The sequence below is a fragment of the Balaenoptera ricei genome, chromosome 1 (assembly GCF_028023285.1).
Source record: "Balaenoptera ricei isolate mBalRic1 chromosome 1, mBalRic1.hap2, whole genome shotgun sequence".
Classification (NCBI taxonomy): Eukaryota; Metazoa; Chordata; class Mammalia; order Artiodactyla; family Balaenopteridae; genus Balaenoptera; species Balaenoptera ricei.
Window position 1 is genome coordinate 26025731 of NC_082639.1, and position 25508 is coordinate 26051238.

Genomic DNA, 25508 nt, shown 5'->3' on the forward strand with positions numbered 1-25508 from the left:
AGATCTTGGTGGAATCTTAGACATCACCTAATCCCTGTTCTCCATCCCTTCCCTATTTTGTAAATGAGGAAACAAGTCCCTGGTTAAGTGGCTTGCCCAAATTATCACAGCTGGTTAGTGACAGAACCAGGACAACAACCCAGGTCTTAGGACTCTCAAGACAGTACTCATCCTACTAGAGCAAATGATATTCTTAAGAAAGTATAAATTGTTGGTAGGAGGAAAATTAGTTCCTTAGTTGCATAATTTTTCCTCTAAAGATTTTTCTTTGATGTTCTTGACTCGAAATCCAACTTTGTGGTATTTAAAAAAAATCAAGATCAAAATTAATAGATGGAGCACCTTAAAGCATAATGCAGTTGACTTTGTAATTAGCAGAGTTGAAAGTGATGAGAAGATCCTCTAATTTTCTTTGTGCCTGCAGGAAGGTGGGAGTCAATCATTTTGACAAGTCTCCTGAAACGAACAGCTAGCAGGAGCTGAACCCTTTTTCCATTTGGTCTCGTGGCAAAGGCAGAGATCACACCAGCAGCTCCACACAGTATGAAAGACAATTCTTTATCTTACTGTATGCTTAAAGTTTTTTTTGTTTTTTGTTTTTCATTTTCAGAAGTAATACATGTTTGCTTTCTAAAAAGTGTAAACTGTGAAAATCCAAACATTTTACATACATATTTATTTTATTTGTATGTTATAGATATTATTCCATGATAGTATACACAGATCCACTTCATTGTGTTTTTAAATAATTGTAAAGTATATACAGATCCACTTCATTGTGTTTTTAAATAATTGTAAAGTATTCTATAACATGAATGTACCATGATTTTACTGAACAGTTCTGGTGGTGGACATTTAGGTTGTTTCCAATATTTGGATGTTTTGAATAATGCTGCTTTGAACATCTTTGTAAATGTATCTATGTGCCTTTGTACAGGTACTTCTGCAAGATAAATTTCCAGAAGTGAAATTGCTGGGTCAAATGCTGTTGCCAAATTACTCTCCACAAAATATTGTACTGACTTATACTCTCATTGATAGTGTGTGAGGATCCTTGTTTCTCACATTCTCACCAAACTAGATTACTGGGTCATCTTAATTTTTGCCACTTTGATAGGAAAAAAAAGTACCTCATTGTTCTGATATATATTTCCATGATTCTGGTAAGCTTAAATATCTTAAAACTTTCTCATGTTACAAGTCATAGTGCAAAGAATTTGAAATACTAAGACACCACCACTCTCTAGAGCAGATTGGAATTGATATAAGGGTATTTCCTGTTCCTCAGCGAAACTGCCTTTTATTTCTCCAGATATGCCGTGCTCACTAGTGCCCTCTGAACAGTCTTCTGGTACCTCTCTCTTGCCTAAAGACAATGCCCCATTTTCTTGGGATTCCTTGGATGAGGACGGATTGGATGACTCCTTGCTGGAGCTGTCTGATGGGGAAGATGATGGCCATTTCAGTTTCACGGAGGAAGAGATTCAGGAGCTCTTGAAGGATGATGACATATCAAATGAGCACTTTTCTTGGGGAGGAGGCTTGCCTAACGATGATAGCAGGAATGTTGAGAAGGGAGAGAAAGGGAGTCAAATTCCACTTGATACTCCCCAAGAGAAAAATTCATTGTACAGCTTGGGACCAGAAGCTGAGACCCCTAGCCTCTTCAAACTACCTCAACTAAATACATCAGTTGGTCATGGACCAACTCCTACTAAACCATTGAACAGACGCTTTGCACTAGAAAAGAATCTTATAAAAGTTACAGTTGCACCATTTGATCCAACAGTTTGTGATGTACTTGATAAGGACAAGACTGATACATCCGAAGTTACTGAAAAACCCTCCTCCCATGGAGAAGAGATGAGAGAAGATGGTCTTAGCCTAAATGAGAGCATAATTTGCACAGAATCTGAAGGGATCAGCCTCAGTAACTCTGCCTATGATGAACCCCCACTCTCTTCTTCAAACAGTAACTTTAAACAAACTGTCTCTGATAAAGATATGTCTGACAGTAAGAAACCTACACCTGTATTCTCTCAGATCTTGGACCATTCAGAGACTCCTAATACGGGGTCATCCTGGAGAAATGGATCACATAAATCAAGTTTTGAAATGAGGTTTCCGGTTGTTTCCAGTTCATCAAACGAAGTAAGTATATTTTTCAAGGTGAAGAGAGGAATGAAATTATTTTCATTCAGAAGCTGTATAGCAGAGCTTTGTATTCAAATAAATTGGGGTTTGAATCCTGACTAGCACTGTGACCCTGGGCAAATTATTTAGCTTCTCTGTTCCCTCACAATTTCTTATCTATAAATTGGAGAAAATGATACTTTACAGTATAGTAAAGATTAATTAAATAATGTATTGACAGTAACTGGTACATAATACTAAATTAACCATTTACTGAATAGACTAAGATGATGATGATTTTATTATTATTTCTCCTTTCTTTGGGTTTCAGCCTAAGTCTCAGTCTTTGGTTGCCACGCTGTATATATTAGATAAAACAGCTCTGAGTCAGCCACTGAAGAGCTGAAAAATCTTGGACAATTTACCTAACCTCTTTGAGCCTGATTCCTTATCTGTCAAATGGGTATAACAGTCCATACTGCTTAGGGTTTCTTTTTTTTTTTTCTTGAGATTACCGTCACTATCTCATTTAAAGCACCTCCCTTAGTGCCCGGTACACACTAGGGTTCACGAGTATGCCTATGTAGCCGTTAGTTCAAGAATATTTCCATAAATGATGTTTTGTTATAACTACGGGCCATCTTTGCTTCTTCATTCTTTCTGCTCTGAAAAAACGCAGGATGTTCTTGACAAGGATTCTGGGAAGCTGAAGGTCCATGAAAAAAGACTAGGCAAAGTCATTCCTGTTCTGCAAACCAAAACAAGGTAATGGTATAGTGAAGTATTCTGGTTTCTGTTGGTTCTCTTCAGTTGCTTTCTTCCTCTCCTGAGTTTCTCCTTAGTGTGGGGGAAAAGCCCTGCACCAGAAGTAAGCATACTTGAAGTTCTGGGACTACCAATAATTATGTGACCTTGAACAAGTCAAATATTCTCTGACCTTGGTTTCTTTGTCAATAAAATGAGGCTAATGATGCCTTCCCTGCTGCCTCACAGGGTTATTTTGAAGAGAAAAAAAGACATATTAGTGAAAGCACTGTATAAATGTAAGATTTCTTTTCCTGCGTGTGGGGAAGCCTGGTCACGGATATAGGAAGTTAGAATAATTTTTACAAAAATGTTAAGATATAACTATATAGAAAATCATTTAGTCATCTCTCCCAACTTGCATATAATTGTCCTTGGGGAGAAAATTTTATAGAGTTTGCAGATTTGGGTCACCTTTTCAATCTGTTCTCTTGTTGCCAGGAGATGGCAGTATCTCTACATGGGCCTTTTCAATTAGCAAAGCTATTTTTTTAGGTTGAATCAGATTGGCTTCCTTACAATGAGATTCTTTTAAAAATTTTGATTACACAGATACTAAATTTATTCCTACCACTCCTAATCCCAGTTTTCTGGGGTTTTTTTCTTGTTTTGCTTTGGTTACTTGAAGGAACTTTGTGAATTGCATACAGTGGAAATTAAGGCTACTTGGAGCAGTAATAAACTCACTGTCTCATCCACAGACTCCTTAGTACAGTGTAATCAGCATGAGCGAGGGCCAGAAATTGTTCTTGCCAAGGTCATCAATGTTTTAATTGCCAGATCCAGCTGGTTCTTTTTGGTCTTTATCTTATTCAGTTTTTCTGTGGCTCTATGAAGTTAGCTATTTCCTGACTAACCTTGAATTACTCAACAAATGCTTTCTCTCTCTATGGAGTAAGCAGTCTTCGCTTTGCTATGCCTTGTTTTGTTTTGGTTTTTAAAATTAATTATTTATTTATTTTTGGCTGCGTTGGGTCTTCGTTGCTGTGCGCGGGATTTCTCTAGTTGCAGCGAGTGGGGGCTACTCTTTGTTGTGGTGCACTGGCTTCTCATTGGGGTGGCTTCTCTTGTTGCGGAGCACGGGCTCTAGGCATGCGGGCTTCAGTAGTTGTGACACGCAGGCTCAGTAGTTGTGGCGCACGGGCTTAGTTGCACTGCGGCATGTGGGATCTTCCCAGACCAGGGCTCGAACCCCTGTCCCCTGCACTGGCAGGCAGATTCTTAACCACTGCACCACCAGGGAAGTCCCTATGCCTTGTTAACAGCAGGTTATATCCATTTCTTTTTTCTCTCAACTCCATACTTGGTTGCAGCTTCATATTACGTGACTAACACTGTCTTTTGTCATTGGATCTTAGAGAGTGTTTTGAGAGTTAGTTGTTCTAATCCATCAGCTGTATATGTCTTCTCTGTACAAAGCACTATATTCATGGTTCTAACTGATTGTTTTTCCTCCTGGTTTGCTTTGTTCAAGGACTAATATTCCGACGTTTTCACCATCAGATCTAGAAAAGCAGAAGCAAAGTTATCTCAGGAATGTCATTGCTCATATAGAAGACCCAGTGGACTCTAACCAAGGTAACACAGTAATCAAAGAATGGCGTATAAAAAATGTGATGAGACTTTTTTTTCCAGTGTAATATAGCTTAAACTGAGAGATTGTCTTGAATGTTTGTAAATTGGTGAGAAAGATAACTTTTTTTTTTTTGGAGGAAATGCAAATTATTCATTTAATAAGAAAAAATGTTAAACAGAGATCATCAAAAGGGACTATTTTCAAAATGTTTTGAAGCCTGTGCGCAGGATTATTTTCCTGTAACAATTACAATGTCATGTTCCAGAAAGCATTTCCAGAATATCATATGTGTATTGACAGTCTCAGTACCTGATGATCGAGAATAGTTTGTTCCTGGACATCTCTCTCCAAAACAGAGCAAAGATAACTTCTTATCCAAAGATTTTTACTTCAAAGGATTGCCTAACCAGATAATCCTCAAAGTGGTTTGGCTAACCAGTATTAGAGAGGGGTCCAAGGAGACTCATACCAGTACATGAAAAGTGTCTCCCTCATGGCTGAGGGCTGTAACCAGACCTTTTTTGCTAGGGCTTTTTTTGCTTCGGATTTTTTTGTCTAAAAATTAGTAGAAGTGGACGACCAGGCACTGCTTGGTAATCATTGGTTTTTTATTTGGAATTATTTTCCCTGTTGCCTTCAGCATTTAAATGTAAAAAGCAGGCATTTCAAATACCATCTTGCATCTTGGCATCTGAATAAAAGCTCTTGAAAGGCTTTGACTATCTTCCAGATCCTTCAGTCTGAGTTCTCCCTAGTTCATTAAAAGCTATTGCAAACCAAAATGGCTGAATTCTTTCTCCAGCCCTCAAGAGACTATAGTCCATGTTTTCATTCATTCATCCTAAACTATTGGCTGATGGGAAATTCCTAAAGGGAAGCTTGTGAACTGTACTGAAGGTGTAGAGATTAGAAAATACTGGTAAAAGAATTCCTTCTCATAAAGATCACTCCATATTCTATCATCTTTAGCTTTTTTTCTCTATTCATTCAGCACACCTTTCTTGAGTACTTTCAGTGGTGCTCAGTTTGAAGATTAGGGATTGGAAATGTAAAGAGTAAGGTAGGGTCTTGGACCTCTGGGAATTGATAATCCAGAGAGGAAAAGATAATTACACTGCAGTATTGATTAGTGCTCTAGTAGAATTATGTATAAAATGCAGTAGGAGCAGGGAAGGAGCCCTTCTGTTTGTGCTTGGGCAGAGCGGAAGGTGGGGAAGGAGGATGCCCTTGGTAGGCTCCACAGAGAAGATGACGTAGTTCAGTTACTCTAAGATCTATTGTAAATCAGTAGGGAGGGTTTTAGAAGAATTTTTGGCTGAAGATCAAAGGAGAACTCCCCTTTCTTTGACAAATCTTGAATTACTTAGTAGTTTTTTTTTTCTTTTTATAAGGCTGTGAGTGAAAGGTTTAGAACTCTGAGATATCAGCCAGAAGAATTTTATATTCCGGGGTCCTTTTATTTTTTACCCAGAGATTTCATTAAGCAGTCAGATACTACTCATACTGATTGCTCGGCCTCTACGTATGAGATCACTTTGCTTGAACTAAAGGACTTGTGGAACTAGAGACATCCCCACCCCCACCCCCGCTTTCATTAGAGGGGCAAATTAAAAGAAGTTCATCTATATTCAACCTCTGTGGAAGAGACTTGATCATTGCTTTCCCTCTGTGAGGTGACTTACTTTCTTTTGTATCCTAGGCAGTTGACAATGACGATATCCAATCACATTTTTCTTTCTCATTTGGGGCATTTAGAAAAGAAAATTTCACAAGAAGAGCAGTGAGCAGCTGCTCATATTATTGCATCTTTTCCAGTCTCTTCCTCATTCAGCAGTCCCTCTTCCACTTTATCACAACAATCTATATGCCATAAGGAATGGCTAGAATAACTAGAATAGAGAAAAGTCAGCCTGCTTTAGTGGTCGGGAAAACAAAGTCTGGGCTAGAGTTAACTTCTGTGTTCATATCCTAGCACCACTGCTTACTGGCTTTGTGACCTTGAGCCAGTAAAAACTCAGTTTTCTCATTTATAAAATGGAGATAACAATGAGGCTTAGTTTATGTGAAAATTATACATGTAAGTAGTAGTATAATGCATAGAACAGTACCTAGCCATAGCAACTAACATTTATTAAATATTTAGTATTATTAGCAAGAAAGTGTATCTTCTCATACTGAAGTTTTTATAGGTAAAAATAGTGTGATGTTAGGTGTTTGCTTTTAAATCTAAAAACAAAACAAAACGAAAAAACTCAACCTGAAAGATTAGAGAAAACAGCCTTACAAAAACGTTGATAAATGAAGCTGAGTGATTGGGGGGGAGGGGGAGGCTTATTATACTATTCTCTACTTTTGTGTATATTTGAAATTTTCCATAATAAAAGGTTGGTTTTTGTTTGTTTGTTTGGTTTTTTAAGTGCATCTTTTAGGGGATTTCTTTTTTACATCTAAGAATTTTCAACATTACCAGTTACTCTAAAACCTTCATAGGCCTCCAGTGCTTGCTTCTGCCTTCCAGGAACCAAGTGTGATACTAAATGCTGTGTCACTTTCCACTGCCTAATATTCATACATCCAACTTTTAAAGATTTTATATACCATATTGCAGGGGGGGTGTGGGCATATTCTTTCTCTCCTCTCTTTATATGTGAATTACTGGGCAGCTAGAAGCAAAAAGAAGGAGCAGAGCGTCTCCTGCCCTTCTTTTTAAGATGTTTAGTGCTATTTCACCTTGGAAAAGTATAACTCTTCAGGTTTCTTATTAAACACAGAGAAATTAATAGGGGGCAGTTTCAAAATTAGTTCCTATCAATTCAGTTTGAATCCTCTCCATTAGGTTAATCAATCATCTTCTTTCACTTTATCAATAATGTATATATTATTGATAACAGAATACAATAATGTAAATCATTCTTCAACTCTATTATTGTAATATAGGTATAATCTCTTTTTAGTTTAGTGCCACATGGGTTTTAATAGCATTTACAAAGAAATACCAACCACTTCCTTTCTGACATCCCAGCTAATGGATAACTTTATATGGGATTATAAATTCTTAGAGTAGGAAAGGACCATTAAGATCTCCTTAATCTCCTAACATATAAATCTGTTCTGTATATCTTTGCCAAGTGACTCTTCAGCCTTTGCTTAGAGTCTAATAGTGCAGAACTCATCACCTCATGAAGCAGGCCATTCATTGCTTAGACAATTTTTTTTTTTTAAATTAGAGTATAGTTGATTTACAATGTTGTATTAGTTTCAGGTGTACAGCAAAGTGATTCAGTTATACATATACATATGTTCATTCCTTTTTAGATTCTTTTCAGAAAATTCTAATTGTTAGAAAATTAGTCCTTACATTGAGCCAAACTGCTTCCTTATAATTTCCAGTGGTAGTTCCTAGTTCTGCCCTCTAGGATCACAAAAAATAACTACTCTCTTCCATTTACTTAATGTATTAGGGACCTTTCCATGTTAAATATCTCAAATTAAGATTTTTAATGATTATGAAGTATCATTTATTATTCCATCTTGATAATTAGGTTATGTCCATTTTCATTAGTAATGCTGCAGTGAACATTCTGGTTCATAAATGTTTATGTACAACTCTTATTTCTATAGGATGAATGCCTAGAAGTGGAATTGCTGGGTAAAGTATATAAACATTTTTAAAACTTTCGTTACACATTACCAGATTGTCCTGCCCAAAAAAATTGTATTAATTTTTGTCACCAATTTGACAGGTAAATTTTAACATTTTGTTTTTAATAATTAATGAGGTTAAACATTTTTCACATGTTTCTTGGCAATTTATATTTAATCATAATTTCTTAAAATTATCTAATATCTAGTCAATATTCCAGTTTCCCCTGTTTTCCCAAAAATGTCTTCTTGTAAATTGTTCAAACAGGATCTAATCAAGGTTCATGTGTTTAGTTATTGTCTCCTTAGTCCCTCTTAATCTAGGTCACTTGGTTTGTAGTTTGTCCCACTTTCTGAATTGTGTCTGATTGTTTCCTTGTGGCGTTGTTTAACTTGTTCCTCCATCCCCTGTATTTCCTGTAAACTGGAAGTTGGGTCTAGAGGAGGGATTAGATTCAGACTAAGCGTTTAAGATAAGCTGGAATAATTCATAGGTACCATTGTGTGTTCATCCCATATCAAATAAGGAGGCACCACCTAATGACAGATTGTTCCACTAATAGTGATGCTAAGTTTGATCACTTTGTTAAAGTGTTAACTGCCGTATCTTTCCATTCTAAGGTACATTTTCCCCTTTGTAATTAGTAAGTCATCTGTGGGGTGATTCCTTGGTACCATTTGAATATCCTGTTCCACAACAATTGTTCACCTAATGGTTTGATCATTCATTGGTGATCTCTGCCCGAATCAGCTACTACACAGAGAGTTGCATAGAAAATGTTTGATTTCCTAAATATATCATTTCTTCTACAATTACTAGCTAGCATACTTGTATGAAGATTTCAGTTTTTTTTTTAGTATCACTATTACCTCATGAATTAAAAAAAATCAATGTCTTCTAATCAATTATAGTCAGTATTCTTTTTGATGCTCAATTTGTCCCAGTTTTGACCAATGAGAAATCCTTCAAGCGGGCTCCTATGTTTTCTGACATGACCCCATTAGTCTTTCTTTTTTTGATTGTGATAAAAAAAAGTAACATAAAATTTACCATCTTAACCATTTTAAGTGTATAGTTCTGTAGTGTTAAGTTTATTCACATTGTTGTGAAACAGATCTCTAGAACTTTTTTATCTTGCAAATCTCAAACTCTACACCCGTTAAAAAATAACTAGCCTTCCCCTGCCACTCCCCCAAAGCCCCTGGTAATCACCATTCTACTTTTTTTTTTTTTTAATAAATTTATTTATTTTATTTATTTTTGGCTGCATTGGGTCTTCATTGCTGCGTGCGGGCTTTCTCTAGTTGTGGCGAGTGGGGGCTACTCTTCGTTGTGGTGCGTGGGCTTCTCACTGCGGTGGCTTCTCTTGTTGCGGAGCACGGGCTCTAGGCTCGCGGGCTTCAGTAGTTGTGGCACATGGGCTCTAGAGCGCAGGCTCAGTAGTTGTGGCGCACGGGCTTAGTTGCTCTGCAGCATGTGGGATCTTCCCAGACCAGGGCTCGAACCCGTGTCCCCTGCATTGGCAGGCGGATTCTTAACCACTGCGCCACCAGGGAAGTCCCCATTCTAGTCTTTGTTTCTATGAATTTGAATACTTTAGATAACCTCATATATGTGGAATCATATAGTACTGGTCTTTTTGTGACTGGTTTATTTCACTTAGCATAATGTCTCCTCAAGTTTCATCCATGGGGTAGCATGTGCCAGAATTTCCTTCCTTCTTATGGATGAATAATATTCCACTGTATGTATATATACCACATTTTGTTTATCCATTTCTCCTTTAGTGAACATTTGGATTGCTTCAACCTCTTGGCTGTTGTGAATAGTGCTGCTTATGAACATGGGTGTGCAGATATCTCTTCAAGACCCTGCTTTCAATTCTTTTGGTTATGTCCCCAGAAGTGGGATTGCTGGGTCATATGGTAGTTCTATTTTTAATGTTTTATTGATACTTCCATACTGTTTAACACAGTGATTGTACATTTTGGAATCTCATCAACAGTGCGCAAGGGTTCCAGTTTCTCTACATCCCCACCAATGCTTGTTATTTTCTGTTTTCTGGTAGTAGCTATCCTAATGATTGTTAAATCAGTATTCATTATTTGTATTACAACTAAGTAAATACTGTTTACTGCAAAGCCAAGTAGTGTAGTACTATGGTTTCATTTTTCTTTCTTGAATTATTTGTTTTTCTGGAGTTGTTAATTACCTCACTTTTTTTTTTAAACTACAAGTGATTCTTTAGAGGGTTGCTAAGATCATTCATTTGAGACCTTTCTTTTCTAATTTAGTGAGGGATGTTAGGAGCAAGAAGAGATAAAGTCATGCAGTCAACCTGCTATATTTATCTGGAAGTATGCCTTAACTTCTTTTCTTTTTTTAAATCAACTTTAATGTGGTATGTTTTACATGCAATAAAATGCAACCATTTTAAGTGTACTTGGTGAGTTTTGACAGAACTATGCACTTGTGAGATCATCACAGCAATCAAGCTTGATAGAACATTCCCACCACCCTAAAAATTTCCCTTGTGTTCCATCCCAGTCAATCTGTCCCTGCCTCCACTTCAGCTCTAGGAAAGCACTGATTTCTTTTTGGTCATTATAAATTAGATTTGTCTTTTCTAGAGTTACATATAAATGGAATCATGCAGTATGTGCTCTTTTGTGTTTGTTTTCTATTACCTGGAGTAGTTTTTTAAAACAACTCCATGTTGTTGCATGTATCAATAGTTCTTATAGGTCCACTGCTGAATTTTTCCTTGTATGAATATACCACAGTTTAGTCATTTGTTGATGGACATTTCTGTTTCTAGTGTTTGGTTATTATGAATAAAGCATCTGTGAACATTCATATATGGGTTTTTTGTGTGAACATGTGTTCATTTCTCTAGGGAAAATAATTAGGAGTGAAATTGCTGAGTCATTTAGTATGTGTTTTTTTAACTGTATAGGAAACTTCCAAACTGTTTTCCAAAGTGATTATACTATTTTATGGCTTTTGTAAGGCAAAGCTTAGGTTCTTCTTTTTTAATATGAATATCTAGTTGTTCTAACACCATTTATTGAAAAACTTATTCTTTCCATGGGTTTATTTCTGACTTTTCTATTCTGTTCCATTAATATATGTGTGTTTTCTTATGTCAGTATTACACTGTCTTGATTATTATAACTTTATAGTGAGTCTTAAAATTGTTTGGTCCTTTGGATTTCCATAAGTTTTTAAAATCAATTTCATCTTGTCAATTTGTTAAAAAAAATACCTGTCGGGTATTTCACTGGGATTGTGTTGAATCTGTAGAACAATTTGGGGAAAGTTGATATCGTAACAATATTGAGCCTTCCAATCCGTGAACAGGATATAGTTCTCAATTTATTTATGTCTTTAATTTCTCAGCAGTTTTTTGTACAGGTCTTGTACATATTTTGTTAAATTAATTCATAAGTATCTTATGCTTTTTTATGGTATTGTAAGTGATAATTTTTAATTTTCAATTTCTAGCTGGTCATTGCTAGCATATAGATATACAGTTGATTTTTTTATGTTGACCTTGTGTCCTACAACCATGCTAAGTTTTTCTATTACTTTTGGTAACTTTTTAATAGACCCCTTAGAAGTTTCTATGTTAACATGACTTTATCTGCAAATAAGGACAGTGTATTTCTTCCTTTCCAATCTATAAGCCTTTTATTTCTTGCCTTACAGCACTGACTAGGATCTCTAGTACATTAAGTATGATATTAGATGTAGATTCATCATAGGTGCTCTTTATCAGGTGAGGAAATTCCCCTTCTATTTGTACTTTGGTGGGAGTTTTTATCATGAATGAATGATGAACTTTGTCAAATGAATTTTCTGCATTTATTCGGATCATACTGTGTTTCTCCTTTATTTTGTAACATGGTGTACTACATTTATTGATTTTTTTGACTGTTAGGCCAATTACGTTCCTGGGATAAAGTCACTGGGTCTTGATGAATTATCCTTTAGTCAATTGGCTAGTATTTTTAAGGGTTTTTATGTCTTGTTTATGAGGAATATTGGTCTTCAATTTTTCTTGTATGTACTGTCCTCCTCTGGTTTAAGTATCATGGTGATGCTGGCTTCATAAATTTAGTTGGGAATTGTTTTCTCCTCAGTTTCTCAGTTTGTGCAGGATTGGTATTGTTTCTTCCTTTAAATATTTGGTAGAATTTACCAATAAAGCCTGGAGTTTTCTTTTTGGCAAGGTTTGTAACTACAGATGTAATAGATACAGGGCTTTTCAGAATTTCTTTATCTTCTTTTTCTTGGTAATTTGTGTCTTACAAGGAATTTGTCCATTTTATCTAAGTTGATGAATTTATTGGCATAAAATTATTCATTAAAAATTTCTTTATTATTCCTTTAATTACTGTAGGATCTGTAGTGATGTTCACTGTTTCATTTCTAATATTGGTAATTTGTCTTTTTTTTCTTAAACAAATCTAGTTAAAGGTTTGTCAATTTTATTAATTTTTTCCCCAAAGTAAGTTTCTAGTTTCATATTTCTATGTTGTTGGCTATTTTCTTTTCTTCACTTTATTATTTCTTTTCCATATACTTTGGGTTTAATTTGTTCTTGTTCTCTAGAATTTTAATGTGGAAACTTATGTCATTGATTTGAGACCTTTCTAAGTCTCAAGTTTCCCTTTAAGTGCTACGTAGGTGCATCTCACAAATTTGATGTGTTTTCATTTTCATTTGGTTCAAAGCAATTTCTAATTTTCCTTGTGATTTCTTCTTTGACCTATGGGTTATTTAGAAGTGTGTTGCTTAATTTCCAAATATTTAGGAGTTTTCAGCTATCTTCCTATTATTAATTTCTAGTTTAATTCTGTTGTGGTTAGAGAATATACTTGGTGTGATTTCAATCGTTTTAAATATACTGGGACTTACTTTATAGGCCAGCATGTGGTCTATCTTGGTGAATGTTCCATGTGTACTTGAAAATGTATATTCTGATGTTGGTAGAGTGTTCTATAAATTTCAATAAGGTTTTGTTGGTTGATGGTAGTGATCAATTCTATATCCTTACAGATTTTCTCATTAAAAGAAGAGTGTTCATATCTTCAACCCTAGTTGTGGATGTTTTTGTTCCTCCTTTCAGTTCTGTCATTTTTGCCTCATGTATTTTGAAATGCTGCCATTAGATGTGTGTACATTTAGGAATATTATGTCCTCGTGAAGAATTGACCCCTTTATCATTATGAACTGTCTCTTTTTACTCTTAGTAATATTCCTTGTTTTAGAGTTTAATTTGTCTGATTTAAATAGCCATTCGAGCTTTCTTTTGATTAGTGTTTGCATGATATGTTTTTTTCATCCTTTTACTTTTTTTAAAATTATTTATTTATTTCTTTATTTTTGGCTGTGTTGTGTCTTCATTTCTGTGCGAGAGCTTTCTCTAGTTGTGGCAAGTGGGGGCCACTCTTCATCGCGGTGCGCAGGCCTCTCACTATTGTGGCCTCTCTTGTTGCGGAGCACAGGCTCCAGACGCGCAGGCTCAGTAGTTGTGCCTCACGGGCCTAGTTGCTCCGCAGCATGTGGGATCTTCCCAGACCAGGGCTCGAACCCGTGTCCCCTGCATTGGCAGGCAGACTCCCAACCACTGCGCCACCAGGGAAGCCCTCACAATCTGTCTTTTAATTCAAGTGTTAGTCCAGTTACATTTAATGTAATTATCAGTAGGGTTGGATTTAAATTAACTACCATCTTACTACTTTTTTTTGTTTGTTTTGTTTTTTGTTTTAATTAATTTGTTTATTTATTTTTGGCTGTGTCTTCTCTTCGTTTCTGTGTGCGGGCTTTCTCTAGTTGCGGCAAGCGGGGGCCACTCTTCATTGCGATGCGTGGGCCTCTCACTATTGCGGCCTCTCTTGTTGCGGAGCACAGGCTCCAGACGCGCAGGCTCAGTAGTTGTGGCTCATGGGCCCAGTTGCTCCGCGGCATGTGGGATCTTCCCAGACCAGGGCTCAAACCCGTGTCCCCTGCATTGACAGGCAAATTCTCAACCACTGCGCCACCAGGGAAGCCCCTACTACTTGTTTTCTATTTGTCTATATGTTCGTTGTTTCTTCTTTCATCTTTTCCTGTGTTTTTTTTGATTTGGTTTGTTTGTGTTTTTTTTTTTGAGTATTTTTTAGTATTCCGTTTTATCTCCATGCTTGACTTATTACCTATACCTCTTTGTTTTATTTTCAGTGGTTGTTCTAGGGTAGTAGTTCTCACAGTTTCTGGTCTCAGGACTTGTTTACACTCTTACAGATTATTCATACTCTTAAAAATTGAGGACCCCAAAATGTTTTTGTTTGTTTGCGTTGTATCTATCTATCTATACGCAACCATATTAAAAGTTATAACTGGTAAATTGTTAAAATATTTATTAATATATTTTAAGATAATTCATTGCATGTTAACATAATGTTTTTATTAAAAATAACTATAATTTTCAAAACAAAACCAAAATTTTAGGGAGAAGAATGCATTGATTTACATTTTTGCAAATTTCTTTTAACATCTGGCTTAATAGAAAACTACCAGGTTCTCATGTGGTTCTGCGTTCTGTATCATGTTGTGTAGCCTCTTGAAAACTCCCCAGTACACTTTTGAGAGATTGCAAGTAGTAAAAACAAATAACATCTTAGTGCTGTTATGAAAATAATTTTGATCTTGTGAAGCCTCAGAAGGGTGTTGAGGACTCCCACGGATCCTGGGACATACTTTGAGAACTGTTGCTCTATAGTTTACAATACAGATCTTTAACTTTAATCAGTCTACCTTCAAATAATATACCGCTTAACATATACTGTAAGGCCCTAACAATAGTACCCTTCCAAATCTCCATTTTTTGTTACTGTTTTTATACATATTATATATACATATATTATAAACTCTTCAATACATTATTGCTTTTACTTTATTTTTTTGTTTTTAAAAAATATTTATTTATTTATTTTGGCTGCTCTGGGTCTTAGTTGTGGCACGTGGGATCTTCACTGCGGCATGCAGACTCTTAGTTGCAGCATGCAGACTCTTAGTTGCGGCATGCACGTGGAATCTAGTTCCCTGACCAGGGATCGAACCCGGGCCCCCTGCATTGGGGGTGCAGAGCCTTACCCACTGGAACACCAGGGCAGTCCCTGATTATTGCTTTTACTTTAAACAGTTATCTTTTAAAGACACTTTTTTTTTTTTTTTGAAGAGACTGTCTTTTTTTTTTTTTTTTTATTAGTTGTTTTGTTTGTTTTTTTATACTGCAGGTTCTTATTAGGCATCAGTTTTATACACATCAGTGTATACATGTCAATCCCAATCGCCCAATTCAGCACACCACCATCCCCACCCCACCGCAGTTTTCCCCCCTTGGTGTCCATATGTCCATTCTCTACATCTGTGTCTCAACTTCTGCCCTGCAAACTGGCTCATCTGTACCATTTTTCTAGGTTCCGCATACATGCATTAATATACGATATTTGTTTTTCTCTTTCTGACTTACTTCACTCTGTATGACAGTCTCTAGATCCATCCACGTCTCAACAAATGACTCAATTTCGTTCCTTTTTATGGCTGAGTAATATTCCATTGTATATATGTACCACATCTTCTTTATCCATTTGTCTGTTGATGGGCATTTAGGTTGCTTCCATGACCTGGCTATTGTAAATAGTGCTGCAATGAACATTCGGGTGCATGTGTCTTTTTGAATTACGGTTTTCTCTGGGTATATGCCCAGTAGTGGGATTGCTGGGTCATATGGTAATTCTATTTTTAGTTTTTTAAGGAACCTCCATATTGTTCTCCATAGTGGCTGTATCAATTTACATTCCCACCAACAGTGCAAGAGGGTTCCCTTTTCACCACACCCTCTCCAGCATTTGTTGTTTGTAGATTTTCTGATGATGCCCATTCTAACAGGAGTGAGGTGATACCTCATTGTAGTTTTTTTTTTTTTTTTTTTTTTTAAAAGCTTATTTATTTATTTATTTATTTATTCATTGATTGATTGATTGATTGCTGTGTTGGGTCTTCGTTTCCGTGCGAGGGCTTTCTCCAGTTGCGGCAAGCGGGGGCCACTCCTCATCGCGGTGCGCGGGCCTCTCACTATCGCGGCCTCTCTTGTTGTGGAGCACAGGCTCCAGACGCGCAGGCTCAGTAGTTGCGGCTCACGGGCCTAGTTGCTCCGCGGCATGTGGGATCCTCCCAGACCAGGGCTCGAACCCGTGTCCCCTGCATTGGCAGGCAGATTCTCAACCACTGCGCCACCAGGGAAGCCCATCATTGTAGTTTTGATTTGCATTTCTCTAATAATTAGTGATGTTGAGCATCTTTTCATGTGCTTCGTGGCCGTCTGTATGTCTTCTTTGGAGAAATGTCTATTTAGGTCTTCTGCCCATTTTTGGATTGGGGTGTTTGTTTCTTTGATATTGAGCTGAATGAGCTGTTTATATATTTTGGAGATTAATCCTTTGTCCGTTGATTCATTTGCAAATATTTTCTCCCATTCTGAGGGTTGTCTTTTCGTCTTGTTTATGGTTTCCTTTGCTGTGCAAAAGCTTTGAAGTTTCATTAGGTCCCACTTGTTTATTTTTGTTTTTATTTCCATTACTCTAGGAGGTGGATCAAAAAAGATCTTGCTGTGATTTATGTCAAAGAGTGTACTTCCTATGTTTTCCTCTAAGAGTTTTATAGTGTCCAGTCTTATATTTAGGTCTCTAATCCATTTTGAGTTTATTTTTGTGTATGGTGTTAGGGAGTATTCTAATTTCATTCTTTTACATGTAGCTGTCCAGTTTTCCCAGCACCACTTATTGAAGAGACTGTCTTTTCTCCATTGTATATCTTTGCCTCCTTTGTCATAGATTAGTTGACCATAGGTGCGTGGGTTAATCTCTGGGCTTTCTATCTTGTTCCATTGATCTATGTTTCTGTTTTTGTGCCAGTACCATATTGTCTTGATTACTGTAGCTTTGTAGTATAGTCTGAAGTCAGGGAGTCTGATTCCTCCAGCTCCATTTTTTTGCCTCAAGACTGCTTTGCCTATTCGGGGTCTTTTGTGTCTCCATACAAATTTTAAGATGATTTGTTCTAGCTCCGTAAAAAATGCCATTGGTAATTTGATAGGGATTGCATTGAATCTGTAGATTGCTTTGGGTAGTATACTCATTTTCACAATGTTGATTCTTCCAATCCAAGAACATGGTATATCTCTCCATCTGTTGGTATCATCTTTAATTTCTTTCATCAGTGTCTTATAGTTTTCTGCATACAGGTCTTTTGTCTCCCTAGGTAGGTTTATTCCTAGGTATTTTATTCTTTTTGTTGCAATGGTAAATGGGAGTGTTTCCATAATTTCTCTTTCAGATTTTTCATCATTAGTGTATAGGAATGCAAGAGATTTCTGTGCATTAATTTTGTATCCTGCAACTTTACCATATTCATTAATTAGCTCTAGCAGTTTTCTGGTGGCAGTTTTAGGATTCTCTATGTATAGTATCATGTCATCCGCAAACAGTGACAGTTTTACTTCTTCTTTTCCAATTTGTATTCCTTTTATTTCTTTTTCTTCTCTGATTGCCGTGGCTAGGACTTCCAAAACTATGTTGAATAATAGTGGTGAGAGTGGACATCCTTGTCTCGTTCCTGATCTTAGAGGAAATGCTTTCAGTTTTTCACCATTGAGAATGATGTTTGCTGTGGGTTTGTCATATATGGCCTTTATTATGTTGAGGTAGGTTCCCTCTATGCCCACTTTCTGGAGAGTTTTTATCAGAAATGGGTGTTGAATTTTGTCAAAAGCTTTTTCTGCATCTATTGAGATGATCATATGGTTTTTATTCTTCAATTTGTTCATATGGTGTATCACATTGATTGATTTGCGTATATTGAAGAATCCTTGCATCCCTGGGATACATCCCACTTGATCGTGGTGTATGATCCTTTTAATGTGTTGTTGGATTCTGTTTGCTAGTATTTTGTTGAGGATTTTTGCATCTATATTCATCAGTGATATTGGTCTGTAATTTTCTTTTTTTGTAGTGTCTTTGTCTGGTTTTGGTATCAGGGTGATGGTGGCCTCATAGAATGAGTTTGGGAGTGTTCCTTCCTCTGCAATTTTTTGGAAGAGTTTGAGAAGGATGGGTGTTAGCTCTTCTCTAAATGTTTGATAGAATTCACCTGTGAAGCCATCTGGTCCTGGACTTTTGTTTGTTGGAAGATTTTTAATCACAGTTTCAATTTCATTACTTGTGATTGGTCTGTTCATATTTTCTATTTCTTCCTGGTTCAGTCTTGGAAGGTTATACCTTTCTAAGAATTTGTCCATTTCTTCCAGGTTGTCCATTTTATTGGCATAAAGTTGCTTGTAGTAGTCTCTTAGGATGCTTTGTATTTCTGCAGTGTCTGTTGTAACTTCTCCTTTTTCATTTCTGATTTTATTGATTTGAGTCCTCTCCCTCTTTTTCTTGATGAGTCTGGCTAATGGTTTATCAATTTTGTTTATCTTCTCAAAGAACCAACTTTTAGTTTTATTGATCTTTGCTATTGTTTTCTTTGTTTCTATTTCATTTATTTCTGCTCTGATCTTTATGATTTCTTTCCTTCTGCTAACTTTGGGTTTTGTTTGTTCTTCTTTCTCTAGTTTCTTTAAGTGTAAGGTTAGATTGTTTACTTGAGCTTTTTCTTGTTTCTTTAGGTAGGCTTGTATAGCTATAAACTTCCCTCTTAGAACTGCTTTTGCTGCATCCCATAGGTTTTGGGTCGTCGTGTTTTCATTGTCATTTGTCTCTAGGTATTTTTTGATTTCCTCTTTGATTTCTTCAGTGATCTCTTGGTTATTTAGTAACGTATTGTTTAGCCTCCATGTGTTTGTCCTTTTTACGTTTTTTTCCCTGTAATTCATTTCTAATCTCATAGCGTTGTGGTCAGAAAAGATGCTTGATATGATTTCAATTTTCTTAAATTTACTGAGGCTTGATTTGTGACCCAAGATGTGATCTATCTTGGAGAATGTTCCGTGCGCACTTGAGAAGAACGTGTAATCTGCTGTTTTTGGATGGAATGTCCGATATATATCAATTAAATCTATCTGGTCTATTGTGTCATTTAAAGCTTCTGTTTCCTTATTTATTTTCATTTTGGATGATCTGTCCATTGGTGTAAGTGAGGTGTTAAAGTCCCCCACTATTATTGTGTTACTGTCGATTTCCTCTTTTATAGCTGTTAGCAGTTGCCTTATGTATTGAGGTGCTCCTATGTTGGGTGCATATATATTTATAATTGTTATATCTTCTTCTTGGATTGATCCCTGGATCATTATGTAGTGTCCTTCCTTGTCTCTTGTAACATTCTTTAATTTAAAGTCTATTTTATCTGATATGAGTATAGCTACTCCAGCTTTCTTTTGATTTCCATTTGCATGGAATATCTTTTTCCATCCCATCACTTTCAGTCTGTATGTGTCCCTAGGTCTAAAGTGGGTCTCTTGTAGACAGCATATATATGGGTCTTGTTTTTGTATCCATTCAGCCAGTCTATGTCTTTTGGTTGGGGCATTTAATCCATTCACGTTTAAGGTAATTATCGATATGTATGTTCCTATGACCATTTTCTTAATTGTTTTGTGTTTGTTTTTGTAGGTCCTTTTCTTCTCTTGTGTTTCCCACTTAGAGAAGTTCCTTTAGCATTTGTTGTAGAGCTGGTTTGGTGGTGCTGAATTCTCTTAGCTTTTGCTTGTCTGTAAAGCTTTTGATTTCTCCATCAAATCTAAATGAGATCCTTGCCGGGTAGAGTAATCTTGGTTGTAGGTTCTTCCCTTTCATCACTTTAAGTATATCATGCCACTCCCTTCTGGCTTGCAGAGTTTCTGCTGAGAAATCAGCTGTTAACCTTATGGGAGTTCCCTTGTATGTTATTTGTCGTTTTTCCCTTGCTGCTTTCAATAATTTTTCTTTGTCTTTAATTTTTGCCACTTTGATTACTATGTGTCTCGGCGTGTTTCTCCTTGGGTTTATCCTGTATGGGACTCTCTGCGCTTCCTGGACTTGGGTGGCTATTTCCTTTCCCATGTTAGGGAAGTTTTCGACTATAATCTCTTCAAATATTTTCTCTGGTCCTTTCTCTCTCTCTTCTCCTTCTGGGACCCCTATAATGCGAATGTTGTTGCGTTTAATGTTGTCCCAGAGGTCTCTTAGGCTGTCTTCATTTCTTTTCATTCTTTTTTCTTTAGTCTGTTCCGCAGCAGTGAATTCCATCATTCTGTCTTCCAGGTCACTTATCCGTTCTTCTGCCTCAGTTATTCTGCTATTGATTCCTTCTAGTGTAGTTTTCATTTCAGTTATTGTATTGGTCATCTCTGTTTGTTTGTTCTTTAATTCTTCTAGGTCTTTGTTAATCATTTCTTGCATCTTCTCAATCTTTGCCTCCATTCTTATTCCAAGGTCCTGGATCATCTTCACTATCATTATTCTGAATTCTTTTTCTGGAAGGTTGCCTATCTCCACTTCATTTAGTTGTTTTTCTGGGGTTTTTTCTTGTTCCTTCATCTGGTACATAGCCCTCTGCCTTTTCATCTTCTCTATCTTTCTGTAACTGTGGTTTTTGGTCCACAGGCTGCAGGATTATAGTTTTTCTTGCTTCTGTTGTCTGCCCTCTGGTGGTTGAGGCTATCTAAGAGGCTTGATGGGAGGCTCTGGTGGTGGGTAGAGCTGACTGTTGCTGTCTAAAGACACTTTTTAAATGAGAAAAGGGCTTTTGTATTTACTCACATATTTACCATTTCCAGTGCTCTTGATTCCTTCTCATATTTTCTTTTTTTCCTGATGAACTCCTTTTAGTGTCTTACAGTGCAGGTCTGCTGTTGTGAAGTCTCTGTTTTTGTTTACTTATTTTATATTTGTTTTGCCTTCATTAAAAAAAAAACTTTTTATTTTGAAAAATTATAAACTCATAGACTCATAAGAAGTTTTGAGTCTCACCTCAATTGTTTCCCTTCCCTTAGGGATTACAGTTCTGAGCAGTCTGAATACAGTTGTTTCATACATTTTGCCCAGTCTGTAGTTGCTTACAGTGGAGGTATGCCCATTCATTATGATTAGAAGTGGAAGTCTGCTTTGATTTTTACTGAAGACCATAAGCAGCAGTGGTTATGTAAATTCTGTTTCTACATTTGCCATTACTGTTGAGAACATTCATACATTGTTCAGTATCCCCTATACAATACAACACTGCAGAAATGAGTTATATAATAATTCCTGTTTCTTTCTTTTGTTTTTTGCCTTATATGCATGGAAAAAATCAGTCAAGATTTGTACTAGATCATCACACTTTTGTTGGCCTGGATGTTTGCATTCTGGCTTTCTACTTAATCATTTTTTCCTTTTTTTTTTTTTGGCCACACTGTGTGACTTGTGGGATGTAGGATCTTAGTTCCCCAACCAGGCATTGAACCTGGCCCATCAGCAGTGAGAGCATGGAGACCTAACCACTGGACCACCAGGGAATTCCCTATTCCTATTTTATTAATCTTTTTGTAAAAGCAGTAGCCTATACCCCTGTAGCACATTTTTTTTTCTTTCCTTCCCTCTTCATTCCCTCCCCTGTATTAGGTAATTTTTTGATTGCATTGAATAAAGACATTGTGATTGCCTTTAAGTAACTGAGTTTAAGGATTTACAGGAAAAGATGAAGATTAGAGGCTCAACAACATAGCTCGGCCTCATAATAAAAAGAATCAACCATAGAGCCAGGCCCCCTCAGAAATGGATGCCTTTGTTCCCTTTTCAGTAGGTTTTCCATGCTGAGTTAGTGATTCTGGTACTTCTAATCTTATCAATCTCTGTGACTAGTGCTTCTGCTGCTCTCTGTTAGCTATCTCAAGTGTCTGTCCTCTCCTAGAGCCCTGCCTCTGTGTGCTGTTCTCTCTCTTGTTCTCATTATTAAAGCTCACATTCACATTCCAAGGGAGAGTATCTGATTGATTCACTTAATGACCTTTTGGTGCCAGGCCAGGTGCCAGATCTTAGGTCATTAGCCAGCAGAGAGAGTCTCTGTTCTTGGTCATGTGGTACAAAGTATGGTGATGTATAAGACCTGTCAGAAGGGCCATTGGCATAGCAAGCATTCAGCGTTATCATTACTCTTCCTTTGTAACAATTGACTTACTTTTAACCTATTAAGGATAGTTACTAGACTGGATTTTTCCCCAAATCAGTCAGCTGCATATTTATAGATTGTTTCGGTGAACCGCTGATCTCATCTCTGAAATGTTGAGGTTTTTTCCTCCTAATTTCATTCTTAGATGAATTTCATTCTTAGCCACAAAACAAAGGACAGTCTTTACCACCTTTTAGCCACAACTTAAAATAAACCCATGGTACTGATTGTTGGTCCAAGAAAGCCCATCTGTTGGAAACTATGAAAAGAGAAAATTTAAATGTTTCTATTCTTGTTAGCATCTCTAAATTTGGAGGAAGAAGAGATTGAAGCTATGAGCTGAAATAAGGTTTTTGGATTAATAGCCCCACATGGGTTTGAATCCTGGCTTTCCCATTTACTAGATGATAGATGAGTATCTTTTCTAAGCTTCAGTTTATTCATGAATAAAATGGAGATAATGGTATTTGCCTCATGTGGTTGCTAGGATTAAGTGATAGGATACATGCAAAGCAGTTAGCAGAGTGCCTGGCACATAATAAATGCTTGATAAATATTAGCTCCCATTATCTCTAGATCAATAACCCTTATTAATAATAAAGGTTACCCTGGTACATCAGTAAGTTCTTAGTGCTAATGAAAACTAACATTTCTTGGTACATAAGCCGAGACAATAATTATTGAGCCTTTGTTTACTCAGCGTTGTGCTGAGGTACCAACTGGGTATACAAGACATATTGCAATATGATTCTTGCTTTCTAATCCCCACAGTGAAATGTCAGTCCTAGAAAATTTTTCAGGAAACTCAACCCTATGATGGTATTCTGTTATTGGAATTTGGGCTCTGTCACTAGCTGTGTGACCTTGGACCAGTTACTTCTCTGTGCCTCTTCATCTGTAAATTGGAGGACATACCTTGTAGGATTATTGTAAGGAATAAATATGTTCATATATGTAAAGCACATAGGATACTGCCTGAAACATGGTAAATGCTATATGTAAGTTGCTGCTGCTAGATTATGACGCCTAGCAGTTGAATACTTGAAGCCTCATTGGGCCTAATCGATCAGTCTTTTTCTTCTTTTAGTTTACACTGAATAGGTTTCTTTGTAGGAGGTTTATTGGTATATCTTTAGTCTCCATCGTCAGGACAGTTTTATAGAGTCTACATGGTAAGAGATGAGTGAGCTGAAGGACATGGTCTGCAGATAATCTTGTCCCATTTGAGACTGGACACCAGACTTTCCATATCTTGCCAGCCCTCCTTTGGTGATGCTTTGGCAGGAAAAATGTATCTTGAAATTCTTGCAAAGCTGATTTCCTCACCATTGAAATGTCCTTTTTGTGGGGGCTAGAGGGAGGGGGATGCTAGTGATATGAAAGTATGGTAAAGGAAAAGCAATTTGAGTAGAGACCTTTGATTTTAGCTTAACAAATCAAACAGGCAAGGGATTTTCTAATCAAAAGCTACTTCTCTCTTAAAGGGAAAACTCATTTCTGATTTGTATTTCCTTCTCAAGAAGTGAGATTAATATGTTTTATTTCCATATTAGTGAGATTGAGCATCTTTTCATTACGTTTATTGATTACTTGTATTAGTTTTGAGAATTACCTATTCATGTCCTTGACCTCTTTTGTTTGTTTGATGAGGAGACTTATCTTTGCAGAATAAGGACAGTAAACCCTTGCAAATACGTTTCAGATACATTATTCATTTTGTCAGTTGTCTTCTTTTACCCTTGGTTGTGCTTTTTTATTTTAACTGCATAGAAACTTTTAATGTAATGAATCTATAAATTTTTGCTGAAAAGTATCATCTCATTATGGTTAGAGAATTTCTGCTGAGTGTTATAAAGCATTTCATAGTTTATATGTAGACTGATCCATTTAATAAGCATTTTTTCCTTATAAATAGGTGATTGATTGTCACAGGCTTTGAAGAGTCTTTGCAAGCTAACATAGTCCCGAGGCTGTAACACCATAATAATAATAGCTACCATTTACTGCACACTGCCTGAGTGCCAGAAGATATGCTAGGTCTTTTATGTACCCTGATATTTAAGTTCAAGCAAAATATTATTATTGTCCACATTTCATAGATAAGTAAAGAGGAATGATTTACCCAGGGTCACAGAGCTAGTTAATGGCTGGATTGGAATTTTAACTCAAGTCTGCCTAAACTCCAAAGTATATACTTTTTCTACAGAGTTGAGCTTCTTGAGGCTTCAAATAAATTAAACTGGTCCTAAAAGTTAAGTTAAATATCTTTTACCAGAACATGAAAAGATGGTCTGTCGCCTAGTTTGACAGCTCTTGGTTCCTGGGAGCAGAGTAGATACGATAATGAGAAGTATGTAAACCAGCTGAAAGAAAGGTCTCCACTGTCTAGGGTAGTGGTTTTCAAAATGTGGTTCCCAGACCAGCAGCAGCAGTAGCATCACTTGGGCATTTGTTACAAAGGCAAATTCTCATGTCCCACTCCAGACCTACAGAATCAGAAACTGGGGTTGGGGCCCAGCAACCTGTTTTATACTTGCAGCTGATTATGATGCATGTTAAAATTTGAGAGCCACTGGTCTAGGGGAATTATTCTCTCTAACCATAAGTTTTGGTTTTGTGAGCTTCAGCCTAAGTCTCAGTCCTTAAGTGCAAAATAAGCATTATCAAATAGTGGCAAAAGCATGGAATCTAACAAGAGCCAGTTTTCAGTCCAGTTTAATAATCATTTAAGGCAAGTTCACCTCCCTGAGCCATAGTTTCCCATCTCTAATATGATGTTAATAAAAATCTATCTCCATACAAGATACTTTTTCAGAATTAGTAAGATAACATGTAAAGTGCCTAGCACCTTGCCTGGCTCCCGGGTGTTTGAAAAATTGCCTCCAGTTATTTTTCTTGTTAAGCAAAAAGCCCCTACCCGCCTTCTATTCTCAACTTCTCTTGTTTCTTGAATGTATTTTGCTGTCTTGTGTCTCTGGGCCTTTATATTAGCTATTTCTACTGGATACCCCTACCTCCCACCCCTCCCACTAACGTCTATATATCCTTTAGATCCCTGCTTATAATTTACTTCCCCTGGAGGGGACTTTCTCTAACCCCCACTCCCCAGTCTCTGTACTCATAGCAGCATGTATTTCTCCTGTCACTACACTTATCAAAGTTTTTGGAATTGCCCGTCTT

The 25508-nt window shown here is 36.8% G+C and overlaps 1 protein-coding gene across 5 annotated transcripts in view; it reads left to right on the plus strand.

The window, feature by feature from the left end:
* Positions 1-25508, plus strand: part of S100PBP (S100P binding protein) — a 36319-nt gene that overhangs the window by 5572 nt on the left and 5239 nt on the right. For all 5 annotated transcript variants that reach the window (XM_059918283.1, XM_059918300.1, XM_059918292.1 and 2 more), the window contains 4 exons: positions 425-541; positions 1313-2151; positions 2813-2898; positions 4412-4515. In XM_059918283.1, the coding sequence (XP_059774266.1) occupies positions 1315-2151; positions 2813-2898; positions 4412-4515 (1027 nt within the window). In that variant the 5' untranslated portion in view covers positions 425-541; positions 1313-1314. The remainder of the gene's footprint in view (positions 1-424; positions 542-1312; positions 2152-2812; positions 2899-4411; positions 4516-25508) is intronic.